This window comes from Sciurus carolinensis, chromosome 10 (genome assembly GCF_902686445.1).
Source record: "Sciurus carolinensis chromosome 10, mSciCar1.2, whole genome shotgun sequence".
NCBI lineage: Eukaryota > Metazoa > Chordata > Mammalia > Rodentia > Sciuridae > Sciurus > Sciurus carolinensis.
The window spans coordinates 81,618,805-81,638,278 of record NC_062222.1 but is presented as its reverse complement, the minus strand read 5'-3'; the positions used below and the strand labels follow the sequence as shown (position 1 = coordinate 81,638,278).

Below are 19,474 nucleotides of genomic sequence, written 5' to 3'. Positions count from 1 at the left end.
ATATAATCTTATTCCCTTAGCTTCTGCTTCTGATAAGATTTCATTACACAGTATAGCACAAGTCTCCTTCAAAGTATTTTCCCCAGGACTATGTAAGTTGGAAAATATTTCTGTTCCTGAACAGAATCTGACTAAATCTTCTTCCACTGAAACAAGTCTCCAAATGACCCAGGGAGTTGGCAAACTGTGACTGTTTTTATAAATAAAGTTTTATTGGAAACTAGCCACACTAATTTGTTTGCTTATTATCTATATGGCTGCTTTCCTGCTATAATTGCAGAGTTGAGTGGTTGTGACAACTGTGTGGTCCACAAAACCTAAAATATTTATAATCTTGCCCATTGCAGAGAAAGCTTGCCAATCTATGCTCCACTGTGTAACACAGGGTAACTGGACACCACAAAAATCTTCTGTATTTTCTCACCACAAGCAGGATCTTTTTTATTGAGTACAAATGGCACTTGGAAATATTTTGGAGTATGAGAGACAATTAGAGTTCAGTAAACTCAACTATTGAAATAAATTTAGGTTAAGTTAAAGGTGTAAGATTGAGTGAGGAATTAGAAAATTCAGATGTCATATAAACATTGATAGCAATGGTGAATGTATTCCAAAAATGCCTTATAATTGTGTGTATCTTATCAGACAGAGAAACTTGAAGATTATCAGTTTATATACCTGATGGAACAAAAATTCTAATATAACACTGGGAAGTAAATGTGCCCAAAACATTCTTATTTGACTTGATGGCAACTGGTGGTAGGAGGTGAAGAGTTACTTTCAAAATAATCACCTGTGTCTGTTGACTAATTTTAATTATGCCTGCTAACAGAAGGTCTACACTAATGCTCATTCATTCACATGGGGTCACTGTGTAAGCACAGTTGAGGAGCCTCAGTCATACACAGAAAGTGGATAAGGGCTGATGCTACCTATGGTGAAACTTGATGGGTATCAACTAAACAAGAAGAGCGTGAAGAGCTCATCAGGTAAGGAAAACAACATGCACAACAACATGTAGTTATTTCTGTAGTTGGTGGAGAAAACTCAAAAAGTTGAGGTTCTAAGAGTATAACATGTGAAGTGGGGAATAGTGAGCAATGAGTACCATGAACCATCCTGAGAAACTCAGACTTCATTTTACAGACCATGGGATGCTAGGGAAGGTTCTAGGCAACAGAAATAGAGGAGGGTGGTAAGCACACTAGGTAGTGTGTGGAGGCTAAATTTCAACACAAGACAAGATGGAAGGAGTAGGGTGAATCAGAACTTTTCAACTCTCTGGGCAGAGGTGTAGGAGCAAGGCTGATGTTCCACAGAAGGTGATGGGATGTTCCACATACATGGAAGAATCTAAAGTCTGGAAGGAACCTAAAGTAACTATAGCATAAGGATGTATGTTAGGAGATTCAAAGTATTATCAAGGCAGTTTTTTGTCATAGAAAGGGAACACTGGCTTAATATACACTGGGATCTGTCAGTATTAATATCAACAATTTTCAGAGCCACTTAAATGAACCTCCTCCTATTAAAAAAAAAAAAATCCATGTGTCTTTCTCCTTCAGCTCTTAAAAAGTTCCCCACCCAGCCTAGACCAGCTGCTTAGTGTAGGCTACTCAGTTACCCTAAAAAAGGTTTAAAATGGTTCCTGTCTTCTCAGTTTATTAACCTGGGATTTCTAGAAGCCATAAAGATACTCAAAAAATAGACATAAGGTTCAAACACACTTTATATGTAAGACATAGAAAACCAATTTCCTAAGAAAAAAATTCTTTTCTTTGAAACACAAAATATCACATTACAACATATAATAAGGATTTTAAAAAACATCATCACTCACCATATCATGGGCACAGTGTTTTTACTTAACTGAGGAATGCCAAATTTCCATATATGCTAAACTTCTAGTTAAGTGAATGCACATAATCATAAGCTTCTCCAGGACAGAAGCTGGCACTATGACACTGGCCTTGCAGGAGAGGATTCTGGTAGATTCTAATGGATGCTCAGAATTCTTCATTAGAGCCTGTGGAAGGGAGCTAGCCTGGGAGAGATTTACCAGGTGGCAGATTTACTGGGTGGCAGGTGTGGGGAGGGATGGAGGAGATCCCAGAGCTTCTGTTCTTTTAAGCTCCTATTTGGTTTTAATGAGTAATAGTGGACCCAGAATGAACCATAAAATGCTCAGGTGTACTTTGTACTGTGGCTGAACTGCAGCTGCTCAACAGATGGGAACTGTCCACATTCTGATGTTTGCCATGAATAATATATTTAGTGAAAAATGAGTCCCCAATCTCATTCAGGCTATTTAGCTGGCTAGAAGAAACAATTTTTATTTGATTTTATAAATCTGTAATAAACATGAGCATAGGACAGGATGATGGATGGAAGTGAATTGCACCTCACATCTACAGACAGATGTCAAATATTAGTTGTGGTAAGAGTTTTTCCTCTTGTTTTTATAATGATTAGCAACATAATTAAATGGATATTCTATTCCTTCCCTAGAAACCAAAAAAAATAAAAATAAAATGCTGGTTCCACTCTTGATTCTTACAATTTAGACCTACTATGAGCAAAACACAAATATCACATGTGGTAACCCAACACAAATTTCAGAGGCTGCTATATGATGTAAATAAACTTCAGGGGAAAATATGACTCCCCAGAGCCACCAAAGGCATATTTGGCCTTTGGTCACACTTGGCTGTCCTTCCTGAGTCTGTGGTTACTTCTGCCTCTCAGAAACTTGCTGAAAAATGTTCATGGTTCAAGATGAACTATGTAGGGACAGCTGCGTTAGGAAGAGCATTCTTCTGTGCGAGTTGCCATGTTCAGAGCAGGAACCTTAAACTTTCTTCTAGAGTGTCTTTTCAGCGGATAAAAAACTAAAGCAAAATGAAAATATTTACTTGTTCTCTTGCACATTTAGTTTTGCTATCCTCCCCCCGGTTTTGTTCATAAGATTAAATTTTAGCAATGAGATGATTCAACAATTTCATATGTTAGGTTCCAAAAGCTTAATTCAAAACTTTCTATGTTTTTATAAATAACAACGAACTATACATGTAAAGTTAACAAAGTATTTGCTGGGATTGTCTGTGATTTTTGTGTGTTGTAATTCTGTATACTTTCCAAACTATGTAATAAGCATGTCACCCATTCATTGAATTTTTTTCATAATTTAACATCCAAAAAAAAGAAGTATAAATTCTTTTGTCTTTTTTTCTTTTTTTAAGTGGAATCAGGACAACACAATAGAATGAGTAAAGCCTTGTCCTTAAGCCACTTGCCAAGACAAGCCCTCATTCCACACTTCAGATGTCTGCAAGCAGAGGCAGAATTCTGTAAACCCACCATGTCTCTCATTACGGTCCACTTAAATCTTGGAATTAATGTTGCAAACTTTGGCAGCCCCTCTTCTGTAAGTGGCTGTGGCACTGGATCTTCTTGCCCTTGGCTGCATCCAGGCTCCACAGATGCAGGAAGAATGTTTTCCAGCTGAGCAGAGACCTTCCTCAGTCAGCCAACTGGGTTATTCATATTTCCATTGCAAATGAAGGGACTGAATTCCAAAGGTTGAAAACTGAGAAGTTGGAGTGGGGAGGGCTATCTTGACCAAAGTAAAAATGCAAATCCTAAATTATCAGGGAACTTCACATTTTGTTGAACTACCCTGACTTCAAAGTCCTGGGGTGGGGCATTTGTGCCAAAGGGGCTGCCTTTTTGAAAAGGAAGTTTCCTGGCAACTTTGCTAGAGTATCATTAATTATGATGGTGGTTGGGATGGCTGAAATTTATTTGCTCTGCCCTCCTATGCGGTTCTAGCCTTAGACCTTAACTCCTTCTGCTGATGACTGTCAAAACAAAGAACCTCGGAGTTTCCCGAGTTTCCTGCAGTCTATTTGTGATCTCATCAATAAGGTAATTAAGCCACACTTGTCTCATTCCCAGTACATAACCACCCTCTGGCTGCCTAGGGTCATTTTGCAACTTTTGTATTTTCTGGGACATTGATTTTTGCAAGATTGCCCCTGTAGAAAATGGCCTTGGGGTCAATTGGTGCACAGAAGTCTCAGGTTCCCTCAGGTCCTCAACTCCTAGGACTCAGAGCAAAAGGGTTAAAGATCAAGGAATAAGGTCCCAATATTAAAATAAACTTGAAGTGATTTGCCCTGGCCGCTAGTCAGCAGACACAAAATAAGCACCCAAAATGTTTTTACTATGCAAACCTCTATTTGGAGAAGAGCTATAGACAATTGGAACAGTGTCACCAGTTGTTGGTAAGGCATGGATAGGAGGGTGAAAATGGAGAGGCAAAGACAGCAAAAACAGTTTTTAATGCTAGTGCTTCTGAAGAAAGCAGAAATGTGCTCCAGATCTGATATCTGGTCATTTTTAAGAGGATCCTTTCATAAGGGTAAATATCAGAATTTGATATTTTAGCACCTAACATGTTTTTCAACCTTAAATGAGAGAAGGTACTTATCTCCTCCCTTTCCCGTAATATTTAGCTCCTAAAGTTTAAGGAAAAAAAAATTTTTAAATGCGCAACCTGTTGTTCCAGTTGGCACCTGCAATGAGCTGCTGCCACATCAGACCTCATTTTCTGTTACCATAAGCAGCCCGCATCCTTGACCTCAGGGCAGCTCATTTAGTTAGTGGACAGGAAAGAAGGTGAGGGGCAGGCTCTGCTCTATCCTCTCCTCCCCTGCTCCCAGACAGGCTCTGGTCCATGGCCCTGATACTATACACTAATCAGTACCAATTTTTATATTCTGATAGTAATCTAAAGTAAAAACTTGAACATAAATAAATGCAGATTTGTTCCTTGTTGTAGGTGATTGTTTTGGAGGGAACTGAGAAACATTCGGTGGGTAAGAAAGTCCTACTTGAAAGTTACAGGAACATCATGTGCCCCTTGATGTATGGACAACAAGAAGCGCAATGGTGTATCTGCTCATATTAGATATGTGGTTCTCAAACTTGAACTTGCATCAGAGTCACTCAAAGAGCTATTGAAACTCAGATTGCTGAGCTGCATGCTCAGTTTCAGTAGGTCTGGGGTGGGTACTGAGAACATGCATCTCTAACAGATCTGGGGTTCTGGTGCTACTAGTTCAGAGGCCACACTTTGTGATCCACTCTTTTCCATCTCAGGTCACTGAGAAAGGGAGACTTACTACTGGTAGATTGCAGTTTTAGATAAGTGGTCATTCTAAATAGAACTAAAATGAACACTTGTAATCAATGCAGAATTTTGTTCTTATATTAAAATAGCAGCACTATGTAGATAGTCACCTTGCCCCTTGATGTGGAAACAGTATTTCAGGATGACACACGTAAAGTCATACCCATGCTTAGTTCTTTCAGTCTGGTCATTTCCATACTCATCTGCATTCAACTGAACTTTACTGAGGGATTGCTATGTAACAGACAAAGTAATAGATGCTGGGAATCAGCAACATTTAAACAAAACATCTAGACTTCTGCAGTAATGAGACTCACTTTCTAAAATAGGATGACAAAAGAAAACAGAACAAATAAACAATTTTATAAAGGGATAAGTTTAATGAGAATAATAAAATAGGCTTGTGTGATATAGCACTAAGGAAGGTTACATTTTAGAGGAAGTCTGAAATACTAAACTGAAATGTCAATAATGGAAAGGAGCTAGCCAGGGAGAGTCAGAGAGAGTTTCCAGGCAGGCGATTGATGGAACTGTCCTGTCTTGTATGCAGGACTAAGTCTGACATGTTTGAAGGACAGAAAGAAGAAAAGAGCGGTTCAGATGAGATTATAAAAGTCTTCTAGGCCTTAGAACCTACACAAGGAGTTTGTATCTTACTCCAAGTACAGCAGGAAACCTTTGACGTTTAAAAAGGTAGGTGTGACTTAAATCCCAGAGAGATATTCTGACCTTTGGGGGAGAATGGACTGTAGGGCAGGGAATGGTAGTTCCCAGGCAAGAGATGATGACAACTACTTGGACTGGATGGGGAAGGGTGGTTAGATTTTGAAAGTGGAGTTAATTGAACTGGCTGTGAGATGGGACAGAAATAGGAGAATGGAGCAAGTAGGCTGGTACCTAGCTGGTGCTTAGGTCTTGTTTGTCTTTCCTCCCAGGTTAACTCTTACATTTTATGTTTTTCCAGTATGAGTCTTTTAGATTTTTTTTTAAATCCAGTTGAAAAGTAAACACAGATGCACCACACAGACCAGTCACTGCTGAAGCTCAGGCAGATTATGCTGTAAGACAACACCCTTTGCATATGGAGAGCTAGGGACTATTGTGCTGGTGGAAGATGCCTGTCTGGCTTCACAGTCTGATGCCCCTTGTTCCCTTGGGAGGGGAAACGATCTGCCTCTTTTGTTTAATGAAGTCTTTCACTTATTCTATTCATAGGCCTTCCCACCTCATGGACCTCTGGGATTGTTACTCAACACAAGAGTGGCCAGTGACTCTTGGGGCCATCAGTGTGAGCATGAGCTGGAGACAGGAGCTTTCTTGTTCTCTTACATGTAAGCTTTCATGTTCTCTTACATCCTCTGGCTCTTGCTTTGCTGTTCAGTGATGCTGCCATGACTCTGGCACTGACAAAAAATATATTTCTGACAAAAAATTTATTAAGCAACTACATTGTTTCTATTCTGTGTCCACCATCCATGCCCACATCATATCCAGAGAATAGAGAACACGCCCGATCACATCATCTGCTTCGCTTAGCAACCTTAAACTTCAATCTTTCCACTGCTCTTGGCACAAACCCCCTAAACCCTATCTCAGCACATTAAAGCCCCGAGTGGTCCCTCTCTGTCTTCCTATTTAGCCATCTTTTAAGAGACACACCCTTGTGCCCTGCACCATAGCTACCCTGGGCACATAGCCCTTGCTGAAACTCTGTGGTCTGTGGCCATAAGAAATAGGGGCAGACTTCCTGTGTCAGGAAAGCACTCCCACCAACTCCCCTGAACCTTGTGAGCTTCCTCCCTATTCAGATCTAAGTAGAAACATAGTTTCTAGGAAGAAACTTTTCTAGACCCTTCTGTTTAGGCTAGGTCCTTCAGAATACTTATCTCAGTTCGTCTAAGGCCTTTAAATCTGCAGTTCTCAAAGTGTGATTTCCCAGACCACAGCATCTACACCACTGGGGAGCTCAGACCTGCAAATACTCACCCAAGTCACCAGACCTGGTAACAGGCTCGAGGGATGGGGCCCAGCACTCCTTATTTTAACAAGTCTTCCAGGTGATTCTGCTAGAAGCTCAAGATTGAAATCTGCAACTTCAGACTGCAAATTCTGTAAGAATTGGCTTCTTGTCAGTTTTTCTCAAAATCGAATTTCCCAGTTTCTTTTCTAATACAGTTTCTGACTCATGGTATGCTCTCAAAAATTATTTGATTAGGGAATAAAATATAGAAAAATGAATCCTGACCTACTAATAGGTCAAAATATATTTAATCAGTGTGAAAAACACATGCAGAAATTTAAGTGAATTCCATACATGTAATATACTCTGGAGTCTGAATTTTGATGTCATCAGACTTTCTATGGAAACATTTTCAGTGTATCTTGCAAAGAGGTATTGTTTTTCCATTGACTGAAGTGATAACATAGGCAACTGTGCAGTAGATAAATTTTACTGGGAATAATAGATTATATAATAGATTTTTGTCATATTGATATGCTCAATGTTTATTGACAATGTATATTTATTGGAAAATATCAGACATAAAGAAAGTTAATAATATCCTTTTCCCACATATCTGGGGGTGATGTTATTGACCTTTGTGTGACATAGTAACATATGTGCTATCCAGCTTTTAATAATTTAATTTCACTGGATAATCAGATATGAATAACATAAATTTTTTAAAAAAAGTTCTCATTAGAAAAAAAATTAATTTTAAAGGAGACAGTTCCAAGCACCTATTTCAAACCCTTTGTCTCTGGCTTATTTTGATTCTTGACTTCTATAAAAGTATGTCAGAGAGGACTCTACTATCTTCCTTAGTATCAAGGTTCTGCAGGACAGTGATGCCCTCTTCACAACCTTATCTTCAAGATTGGCTGACACTGACTCCTGCACAGTTTGCTTTTATTCCTTTGATCAGGAGAAGACCCTGGAGGTGGAACCTGCCAAAAGCTGCCCTCTGGCTCTAAGGACCAGGTAGGAGGTGGCCTCCTGAACACTGGCTCTTTGTGTTTAATTTGTACTTTGAGATGCAGGTGGCTGGTTCCTTTGTTTCAGCAAAGGGTTCTGGCCAGCATGCTTGGAAAAATAAACTGTTTGGAATAAAGCACTTTCTGCTAAAATTTATTACATCATGCTAATTAAACTTATTCACTAAAGAGAGGAATGCATGCCTGCCTTTCAAGCTGCTGAAAGAAAAGTTGTAGCCTGCAAGTGTTTATATCACGTTCCTAAGCAGCAGAAAAAGTCAAGTTCTGAGAGTGAAATGGGATCTGCATTTGAAACTGAATTGGAACTTCTGTGTTTTTGTTTTTGTTTTTGTTTTTTAAACACAGGGCTGGCATTTATGCTCCTGTGCCCTGATTTCAGCCTACCACCTGAAATGAAAATGCTATGAAAGCAGGCAAACAGAACCACTTTTTTTAGAGTAGAGTATTTGCCATTTGAAGCAGTAGAACAGTGAGGACTCCAGGCAATGAAACAGCAAGTGGAATCTTTGTCACTTAAGCATGAAGCTAACCAATGCCAAAATCCTTCAGCCAGGAACTTTCTACCCTCAGAGAATGCCTATCCAGTAGTAAGACACAATGTTATGTTGCCTACAGTGCCATTAATACCAGGAACTCTTAATTTACTGATCATAGGCAATGTTCATGAAACTTGCTGAAAGAAAATTTCAATTACATATATTTGCACTATTAATGTCTGTCATTTTCCTATATTTCTGTGCAAGAAAATGAAAATTCCTTAATAAATTGATCATTTCTACCTTGCTTACCACAACAGTTAGTACAGACAGGGATCTGAAAAACTACTTAAAAATAATTGAGTGTGTGTGTTGTAGGGGGGTAGTGTTTGCAATATTTGTGGTGGGTTGAATATGAGAATTGGCTAGTGGCATTGTTATAATTTCTGGTTAAAGTTTTACAGAGATTTCCCCTGACTCCCGGAATGTTATTTATGTCAGGAGATCAGAAGTTCTCAGAACTTTCATCCCTTTTTCCTCTGACAAGTTCTCAGACTTCAAACTGTATCAGCATCACCTGATTGGTTTTGGAATGGAGCCCAGGATCTGTATCATTAGTGAGCATCTGATATGGATGAGGAGCCATGGACCACATTTGCAGAAATGCTATCCTCAATCTGGTATTTGTGGAATTATGCTGCTACAATATTTACTTTACATTTGGAGCTCTAATTAACACATGGATCCTGGGGTCTGAAAGAGGCTCTGGATTACAGAAGACAAACTAAAAGTCCTTCATTGTACCAATTGAGAATATGATACTAAATAGAGGTCACTGATCTCAACCCCTTCTTTGGAAATATCCTCCAGTGTCCACTGGGACATATTTTACTACAGATAATAAAATGAGAATGCACATAGGTTCTTAAAATGTGTTAGTTTTCTTTTTCTTACATTACTAATTACCAGGAAATACTCATAAAATTGTTTTTAGAGATTAAAAATTAAACTTTTATATAAGGGTTTAAGGCTAATTTGTGAGATAGGTGTTATGGTATAGATATGAGGTATCCCCCAAAAGCCCTTGTGTTAATGAAGGAGGTGAAATGATTAAATTAGGAGAATCCCAACTTAATCAGTACATTAATTCATTTGATGGATGAATAATTTGAAAAGACTACAGTGCTAGGTGGTAACTATAGGCAGGTGATATATGGTTGGAGGTGGTGGGTCACTGCGGGCGGGTCCTTGGGGATTATACCTTGTCCCTCTAGCTCCTCTTTCTCACTCTCACTCTGCTTTATGGCCACATGAGCCAAGCAGCCTTCCCCACCATGCCCTTCTGCCGTGATGTTCTGCTTCACATACAGATTGATAGAGTCAGTCAATCATGGACTGAATTTTTGGACTATAGATTAAAACTTGGAAATGGTGAGCTTGAAATAAACATTTCCTCCTCTAAATTGTTCTGGTCAGGTATTTCAGTCACAGCGATGAAAACCTAATTAATATAAAAGATTACTACATTCTGGCTAAGGGGTATGGCAGTCTGTTCAACTAATCATATATGACTTTATAATTTAGGTCAATTCAAGTATTGTCTGTTGTCAATAATTTTCTAATTGATTTTTTAAAAATATATTTCTATCTCTCTTCTCCTGAACAATTTATATTTGTGAAATTAAAGATTTCCTGTCGTAGTTTTATTATTATTTAAAAAATATTTTTAAATACATGATCATATCTGTTTCACTCGATATCATCTCATATATCAAAGTCACCCTAATACCCTACTTTGGGAAACAGGATGCAAAAGATGCTTAGGTCTTACCCTCAAAGAGTTTACAATCTGCCCAGGAAAACCAAGTATCCTGGGAGCAATAAGGACATAGGTGCCTAGGTTATTGGGTGGAGAGTAAACTCATCAAACTTTTTAGAGAGATACTTGAAGCAAAAACATATATTTATTTGCACACTTTGATCCAAAGTGTATTCAAAAAAACCAGAGCCATCTCAAAGGCCAAAATTAAAGGAATGATTATATCTTGACATTTTTAAAATATCATTGAATACTACAGTGTCATTAAAACCATCTTCGAAGATTTATTTTAATGGTATGGGGAAATATTTATAATATAATGCCAGATGTATAAACAAGCTACCATATAATTTGAACTTTGCAAAACTGCATCTTTGCAGTAGAAAAATAAACAAATTAAACTTGGTATTTTCCTGAGTGATGGATACGGGTGCTTTTATTTTTTCAACTTATATATCTTTAAATTTTCTCAGTTTTTGTAATCATATACATTTATAAAATATAAAAATTTATAAAATAATTTTGATGTTATAATTAGGAGATAAGTAATTTTCAAAAACAAATATACAAGTAACTAATGAGGACTAATTAAAACTTTACTGAGGCTCAGGTGGAATTTCCTAGGAAAAGTGAGTTACTGAGACTGGGAAAATACAAAATATTACAAAGAAAACAAGATGACTTGGAGACTACCAGTATATGGATATGTGTCTACTCCAGTGAAAAGCAAGAGATAAGTTCACACTGTATCACACAGGTAAACAAAAGAAGGAAATGTGTTGTTCCAGGATGAGAAGTTCCCATTGGCGGTTGTGCCTACAAACGAGGTTGATATAAATCCATTGAGAATAGAACCAGTAGCTGTATACAGGTAAAAGATAAAGTTGTTCTAGAAAAACTGAAGATGCAAGGAACTCCAGGAATCTACAGAATGAAGAGAAACATACACATACAAATGTCCTGGATTAACAAGAGAAGCAGGACCCCCAAGTGCAAGCAAGAGTCAGGAAGGACATAGGGGCTTCTCTGCCACATTTGTCTTGGAGTTTTGTCAGGGAAGAGAAGTTCTTGCTCATGGAGATGCCAGTGAGTTCAACCAGGGGAACAGGGACTGCTCCAGGGGCTGCCTGGTGCCAGTTTAGAGCAGATTCCACTCTAATTAAGGGAAGGTCTACAGAACTGAGTGAAGCCTTTGCTTCCTTGGGAATCCAGAGGGTAGAGCTATTGTATCACAGCAGAAGGAGACTGAGAGAAAAGATGGTAACTTCAGACTGAGAGCGATGGCCTTGGTGTAGCAATGTCCTGGCAGGACGGGATGGGAATCATACTTTTGTGAACTGAACTGAGTCAAGCAGAGCTGTGTAACAGGAAAATAACTATGCAGGCTGCTCATCTGTCTCTAAGGCTATGTACTATCTCTTCTCCAAACTTTTCTCTTAGTCAGTGGTGTAAACCTGTTTAACTGCACAGAAAACCTAAAGGCAACAAGGAACACAGGTGTAGACCACATCTTCAGAGGTACTTCTCTTCCTTCTGTAATTCTCTTTGGGAGAAGGCAAGGAGAGAAGGGGACTATCTCTCACTCTTTTCCAGCACCTTTCTGTCCTCCTCCTTTTGTTTTATGTGACTGTTACCTTCACTGGCCTTCATTATCTTCATTATCTGTCCACCCCCCAACACACACGTATGTAAAATCTACCTTTCAACTTCCCATCTCCTCAACTTCCCTTTTTGCAAATCTCCATCAATACTTTGGTTTCCTTGATGCCCCAAAGTGGTGTCTTCTCTCTCTATTTTACCCTCTATATTTGCTCTTCCTCTCTGTCCAGTCTCCACATTCATTCTGTCCACTTTTCACCTGATGTTCTTCTGCCTTGACTTCTGTTTTTTCTTTCCAATTTCATTTCGGCCTTCTCTAACCTTGGGTCTTGATCTCCATATTTACACTTGTACCCTTGATGATTCAATCTTTCAAATGTAGCATGTCCAGGAATTCTAGGTCTCTTACCCCAGAATTGCTCCTTCTGTTTCTTCATAATACCATAAAGTGTTACCCCATTCTTTTAGACCAAAATCCTTAGAATCATACTTGATTATTCTTTTTCTCTCATACCTCACATCTAGAACTTCAGGAAATCCAATTTTCCCTTCCTTTAAAACATAGTCTGTCGCTCTATATCTGCAGGACATTGGTTCTAGGACCCCCCAACAGGTTACAAAATCTGCAGATGCCCAAGTCCATGACATAAAAGCGTGTAGTATTTGCATGTCATCTGCCACATCCTCTGTAGACTTGGAATCATCTCTAGATTATTTATAATACCAAATATAGTATAAATGTGCTATATAAATAGTTGGTGTGTTATATTACTTAGGAAATGATAACAAGAAAAACGTCTGCATGTGATTGATACAGACACAATTTTTTTTTTTTGGAATATCTCTGAGTTGGGTTAGTAGAATTCACAGATGTGGAACTCATGGATATTAAGAGCAGACTAAAATCTGACCATATATGTATTTTTTCAACCTCCACTGCTGCCATCTTGGTCCAAGCTACCATCCTCTCTACCCTAGACTATCAGTTCCATAGTAATCCTTTGCTTCCACTCTTGCCCCCTCTTCAATGTGTTCCTAACAAACAGACAGACTGGTGTTGTCACTCATGTGCTCATATCCTTCCTCAGCTTCTCATCTTATTAAGTGAGAAAGGTCAAGGTTCATAATGGCCTATGAAACCCCAATGTTCTGTCCTCATTTTGTCTCTGACTTCACCTGCACCTAAGGTCTTTCTCTTTCAGTTTCCCTACACTGGCCTCCTCAATGCTCACTGGTATGCACCTGCCTCCGGGCTATGGACCTGCTGTCCCCTTTGCCTCAAATTCTTCCAGCCACATACCTGCAGGTTTTTGCTCCAATGCACTCCCTCCACCCTCAGGCCTGAATGTGGAGCCTTTCCCACAGGCTACCTCCAATATTCTTCACTTCCTTTCTTACTTCATTTTTATTCCTCACACCTTTCAGCATTTTATCCTTCATATGGACTATACCCCCCTATTCCTGGGCACAAGATGTAATCCCCTAAAAGCAGGGTTTTGTTGGGTTCATAAAAGTGTCTGTCCATGGTGAGCAGTCAGTAAGTATTTGAGGAATGAATAAAGGAATCTTCTTTCACTTCATGTCTTCTTCCCACCCTCATATTTCATCCTTGTCCTCTAGCTCTTTAAATCTTTGACCATATTAGTTCCTTGCTTCCTCTGCTTTCCTACCACCCATTCCTGCATCAATTTCACCCACTTCCCTGTTCCATTGGCTTTATTTCCTTTCCCACCCCTTGTTTGACTTGACTTGGTCATGTTTCCTTCTGCCTGCCTTCCTTCCTTCCTTCCTTCCTTCCTTCCTTCCTTCCTTCCTTCCTTCCTTTCTATCTTTCTTTCTCTCCCACCTTTCTTTCTTTCTTTTTTTTTTTTTACTTTTTTTTCTTTCCTAAGTCTCTACCTCTGCTTGACCAGGTTTAGCTATCAGATGAGAACTAAACTTTACTCTTAAAGTTATTTCTAAAGCAACATAATATACTATAACTGGGCCTAAGAAAATAGTTGTGCATGTTTCTATAGATTATATAACCAGCACACCAGAGAGAACCAGGAAAAAAGAAGTGTGTCCTGAGGAGCAAGGAAGGGAGAGACCAGGACAGAACACAGTGTTACTGGCCACAGAGCCAATTCTTTGGGTGTATCTTTTAGGAGGAGCCTTGGATCCTTCACTTAATCCTGCTCTCAGGATCACTACAACTATTAAAGCAGAAATGTAGCTTTTATGGAAACTAAACTACTATTAATGAACCATAAGTGATTGTTGCACAAGAGAGTATGGTTTAGTGGTTTTAGGAATATACTTTTTCAGCTTCTTATTCAGAGTCTCAAGTGATGACTCATACTATTGATCCTGTTAATCATTTATCAAGCTTACACAACATTGAATGGTATATTCTACAAATGACTTCTATGCCAAATCTGCTCCCCTGGTATTCTTCATAATAACACAAAATGTCAATCCCATTCACTGAGATCAAAATAACTGGTGAGGGCTGGGGCTATAGCTCAGTTGGTAGAGTGCTTGCATTACAAGCACAAGGCCCTGGGTTCAATTCCCAGAACCACACAAAAAAACAAACAAAACAAACAAACAAAAAAGAAAACTGGTGAGCAGGATGACATAATATAGATGTATAGTTACCTGGTTATGAACGTCCTCTCATTAATGAAGATCCAGGAAGGGTACTGGTGGGCCCTCATTGTCATCTTCTTCCCCTTTCAAGAGTCTGAGGATACCCTAAACATAAGAATAATGTTAATGATTTGCTCCTGTGATGCATTCATAAATAGTTTCTTACTTAAACTGAATATTTGATTGTGTCTCTAGCTTATAAGATTATGTAGGGGAGCTTTTAAGTGATATTTCATGCATGAGCAAAAAAAGAGAAAAACGTGTTGTGTAAATTTAAAAACTACAGATACTGTTGCTCAAGGAAGGCAAGGATTGGGCAATTTGGTAAGTCTGTTTTTGATGTATTTCTAGAAACAGTCCTCTTCTGTATGACTCTGTAAGGGAGCATTTTCCTTCAATTGCAACAACTCAGCTCAAACTAGCTGGACCCTGCCCTAGGCAGTCGAACACAATTTCAAGTTTCCAGGCAACTAAAATCAGGCTCTGACTCGAAGGGTTGATTAAGGATGAGGTAATATCCTTTATGTCTCCTTCAGACTCTGGAAACTGTGGTCAGATGTGAATATTCTCCTTCTTTATGAGTTCATATAAATGGCATTAGGGTGTGGTCAGAAATTGAAGCAAAATATTTTCAAGTTCTATTTTTTGCAGAAATTGAATCTTGAATTATCCTTGCTCCTAGCTTACAGAATCATAGGAAAATGTAACTAGAATAAAAAGGTGGGATGGAGAGAAAAGTTCAGAAAAAGAAGGTATGTGTGTGGGATATCCTCCTTTTACTTTCAAATCAGGTTATTTTGGTTTGGTAAGATGAGTGGAAGACATTTTATAACCTAAATCTCTAGGATACCAGGAGGGAAGAGAAAAGAACAGCTATTTTGCTATTCGCATGCAATCCCTCAGGCCTCTTTTTCCTTATATCATTTCGCTCCTCTCCCAGGCCTCTGAGCTTAATGCTTGACAGGAGTCTCCTTTTATGCTTTTGCTATTCTGCCCCTCACATTACCTTCTTGGGCCCAAACCTCCCTGGCATCTCAGTCTTAGTAAATTCAGCCTAAGTCCCTCAATCTGACATTTTGGCTTTTGCTATTCCACTCAAACCCTCTTTTCTAAACTCAAAATTGAAGCATTTTTTAATGCCAGGTTTTATATTCTAATGAGATTTCATACCACTGAGTCTCCTCTCATCAATTCCTCTTGCACTAATCACTAATCACTGCAGGCCCAGCTCTCTGCTTCCTTCCGGTTCTCACTTAGGTAGAACCTCTTTAAGTCTCCCCATAGTCTTTTTATCTGTATCGCTGTGATTCTACTTTCAGCATTCCATTATCATCATTATTGATTTGTGTCTAACTTCATTCTCTATTGCTGTCCCATTGCTCAAAGCATGGTGCCCCTGGCTGGGAATGTCACCCTCTTTGATAGCATATCATTGGCAGCGGTCTGTCTCACCAAGGATTTGTTTCAGAAGGGTCAAAAGCTTAGCCAAAGCAACTCTGCAGGTTGGAAATCACAAGGACATGTTGGGCTGCCCTGGGATAGAGACACAACATGCTCTATAAGCCCAACAAATCTTATTCATTCACAAGATTTGGTCTGGGATGTATGGTTATACATTCCTTGCTATAACTTTGTTCCTAGAATTTGTCATTATAATAACCCACAAAGAAGGTTATAGATGCCCCATAGCAGATCCCCCAGTAATTGATCCCCAGAGCCCAAATACTATCTTTACCCCCCTAGATCTAGGTTATTTACCATCTATTTCTCTAATTTGTCTTCCCTGCACTTCTCTTCCCACATTTCAATGGCTTAGGACCTGTCAAATTGTTCATTTTCTTTGACTCACAGCAGCACTTGATGAGATTGATTTTTCTCTCCTATTGAAACACTTTCTTCTAGAGGCTTTTGAGACAAAATGGCAACAGTGACCCTGCTCTATTTTTGTGCCATCTCACAGGGCTCAACATTTTAGTCTCCTCTGCTCACTTCTCTAAACAATCCCTAAGTGCTGCCTGGTTTGAGAGTGCTGTCCTCTCTTCTCTTCTATACTTTCTCCCAGGGAATCTCATCCATCTGCAGCCCAGCCTCTTTGCTGAGTTCCAGACTCACATCACCACCTACTTCATCTCTATTTAGATGTCTCACAGGCATCTCAAGAGCAGTATGGCAGAGACAGAACCACTGGCTGTCTCCCATGCTCCAAATTCCCTCCTCCACAATTCTTTTCCATCTACCCAATTGGGCACCAAAGCTAAGAGTCAGTCTTCTTTGTTTTGTTTTGTTGTGTTTTCCCCTTCCTTCACCATAAGAAGAGTCTAACCTAAATGTCAGTCCTATCAATTATACTTTCAATATATTACCTGAATGCCAAAGCTTTAATTTCTACTGCTACCACACTAAGCCAAGCCACCATCTTCTTTATCCTGTATTACTGTACCAGCCTCCTTGTGATGCCCTGCATGATGATCTCAATGTCTGTGTCTCCCAAAAGTCATATGTTGAAATCTAATCCCTCATGCAATAGCATTGAGAGATGGAAAATTTAGGATGTCTAGGTCATGTGGATTGAGCCATGATGAGTGGGATTAATGTCCCTTTTATAAAAGAGACCTTAGAAAGCTGTCTTGCCTTTCTACCATGTGAGAAACTACTTCGAAACCACAGAGCAAGCCCTCACCAAACACTGGGGATACTTTGAACTGAAGAACCATCAATGGAAGCTTCTTCTCATCACAAAGTGAAAATTGGCAGCAAGGACTAAAGAATCATTGTAGTAGTTTTCCAATCAGTTCCCTCTCTTTATATTCATAAAACAAATATCAAAGAACCATTAAAGATAGCAAATATGTAATTATATAGTCAGAATTGTGATCTATGCTAAAGTAGACATGATTCATAGCAACTGAAACCTGGTAGGGTCCCTGTGGAAATCTAAAGTATGAAGAATCGGTAGACTTCAGATCTAATTTAGCTTTCTTAAAGGCTTAAGAGAGAGATAACAGGTCATGAAGAGCAAAGATGAAGATGACTTATGAAGAGAGGAAAAGTTAGAGGTCTGTAAGTTCTGAGGTCTGTCTTTGGAGGTTCTGTTTACTTTTCCATTTCGTCCACATAGAATGGCACTCAAGAGAAAGGGGATTTGACATGTCAGCATTTAAGTCTTGGAAAAATAAACAGCACTGGAAGAACCAGGCAGGTCTAAGCTGAGCACGGGTGGGAGAAGCCCAGGAAGGCACAATTGTTTTGAGCAGGCAGATGGGATATGAAGAAACAGAAGCCCACAACAGACAGCACCAGCAGCGGGGCAATGCTGGGACCTGAGAAAAAAACGAAGCATTTGCTGCTCACCTTGCCCTGTTCTGCATTCCTGCCTAGATGTGGGCTTACCTGGATTCAGTTCTCTTGTGACCAGAATGCAGCAAGAGGATGGGGGAGGAAAACTTAGGCCCAATGAACACAAATGGGGCAGTCACTTAAAATACTTTCCTGTGCCCAACCATGGGTTAACTAAATGGTTACTTATTTAAAAGTGGAAAATTTGACTTGCTTATTTGTATACCCAACAAATATTTCTTGAGTTCCTTCTCTGTATTTGCTATCCTGCTGGGCATAGGAAGTGAAGCCTGTATCTATATCTACAGCTCCTTCTTCCTCAGATCACTTGAGTATGTGAAGTGTCACAGTGCTCAGGATTTTACAAAGAATTAAAAAACAGAACAGAACAAAACAAAAAAGCAACCAAGTAAACAAGAAAACCAAAAGTAACCTCCAAAAACCTCAAAACAAAACAGTTGCTAATTTCTCTTTCATTTGAACTTCCAGAGAAAACTATCTGCAGCTTTCTAATTGCTTACTGCTTTCTTTCTCTAATCATGTAGTATTTTACTTAATTTGATGACTAGATCCTTTAAGAAAGGATTATTATTATTCAATTTTGCTTCTTTAAGAGTGAGTGAATATATTCAGGTATATACATGTAACATTTATACAGAATTTAATGTGTTCAATATTCAGAGAAACATTAACAATAATGTTAAGAGTTATAAGAACATGAATGTTTATTTTCATTTCAGTTTCATATGTATTTTCCAAATCCATGTGTTCCTTGTATATACATCACACATATGCCCACAATAAAAGTAACTAGAAGGACAAAATTCCAAGAAGTATACCATTGGAATAGCAAGTGTGTACTTTAATTAGGAGGTAAGATTGTATCAATGGTCATAAATATGGAGGGTTTTTTTTTTTGTTTTTTTTTTTTTTAAGAAAAAATGTCTCCAGCCTGAAAAGGCAATGGAAAGTTACAAGGATGTATTAAGCCCTAAAATGAAACTGTTCTCTCAAGGCTCTGATCCTGAACCTGGGAGTAGACACATCCCTCAGGGGACATAAGACAAAGCTATCAGCTTCCTATAATTCCATCCCTTATCCAGTTTTAAAAGAAAGGAAAATATGAAAAAGTATGGATTCTGGGAAACATTTGGCTCCACATTTTTTCTGAAGAATGAGCCTCATTTGCAGAGACAGCAAAGGTTGAGAGGTGAAGTATAAAAACTCTCACTTTATTAAGTGATGCGTTTGCAGTTAGGAATTGTCTTGAGATACAAATTGATTTCAGACCTTGAAATGAAGACAGGATTAAAGAGGATATGGACTGAACAACCAGACTTCTACAAGAACATTCCATTGCTGTCAGTTCAAGTGGAATCTCATTTGAAATATCAAAGCACTAATATTCTATTGCATGTTTACAGGGTG

At 38.8% G+C, this 19,474-nt stretch overlaps 1 protein-coding gene across 3 annotated transcripts in view; it reads right to left on the bottom strand.

Annotated features, from left to right (window-relative positions):
- The window catches only part of Rassf6 (Ras association domain family member 6), a 41,192-nt gene that overhangs the window by 18,540 nt on the left and 3,178 nt on the right, over positions 1–19,474 (bottom strand). For all 3 annotated transcript variants that reach the window (XM_047565706.1, XM_047565704.1, XM_047565705.1), the window contains exon 2: positions 14,720–14,815. In XM_047565706.1, the coding sequence (XP_047421662.1) occupies positions 14,720–14,784 (65 nt within the window). In that variant the 5' untranslated portion in view covers positions 14,785–14,815. The remainder of the gene's footprint in view (positions 1–14,719; positions 14,816–19,474) is intronic.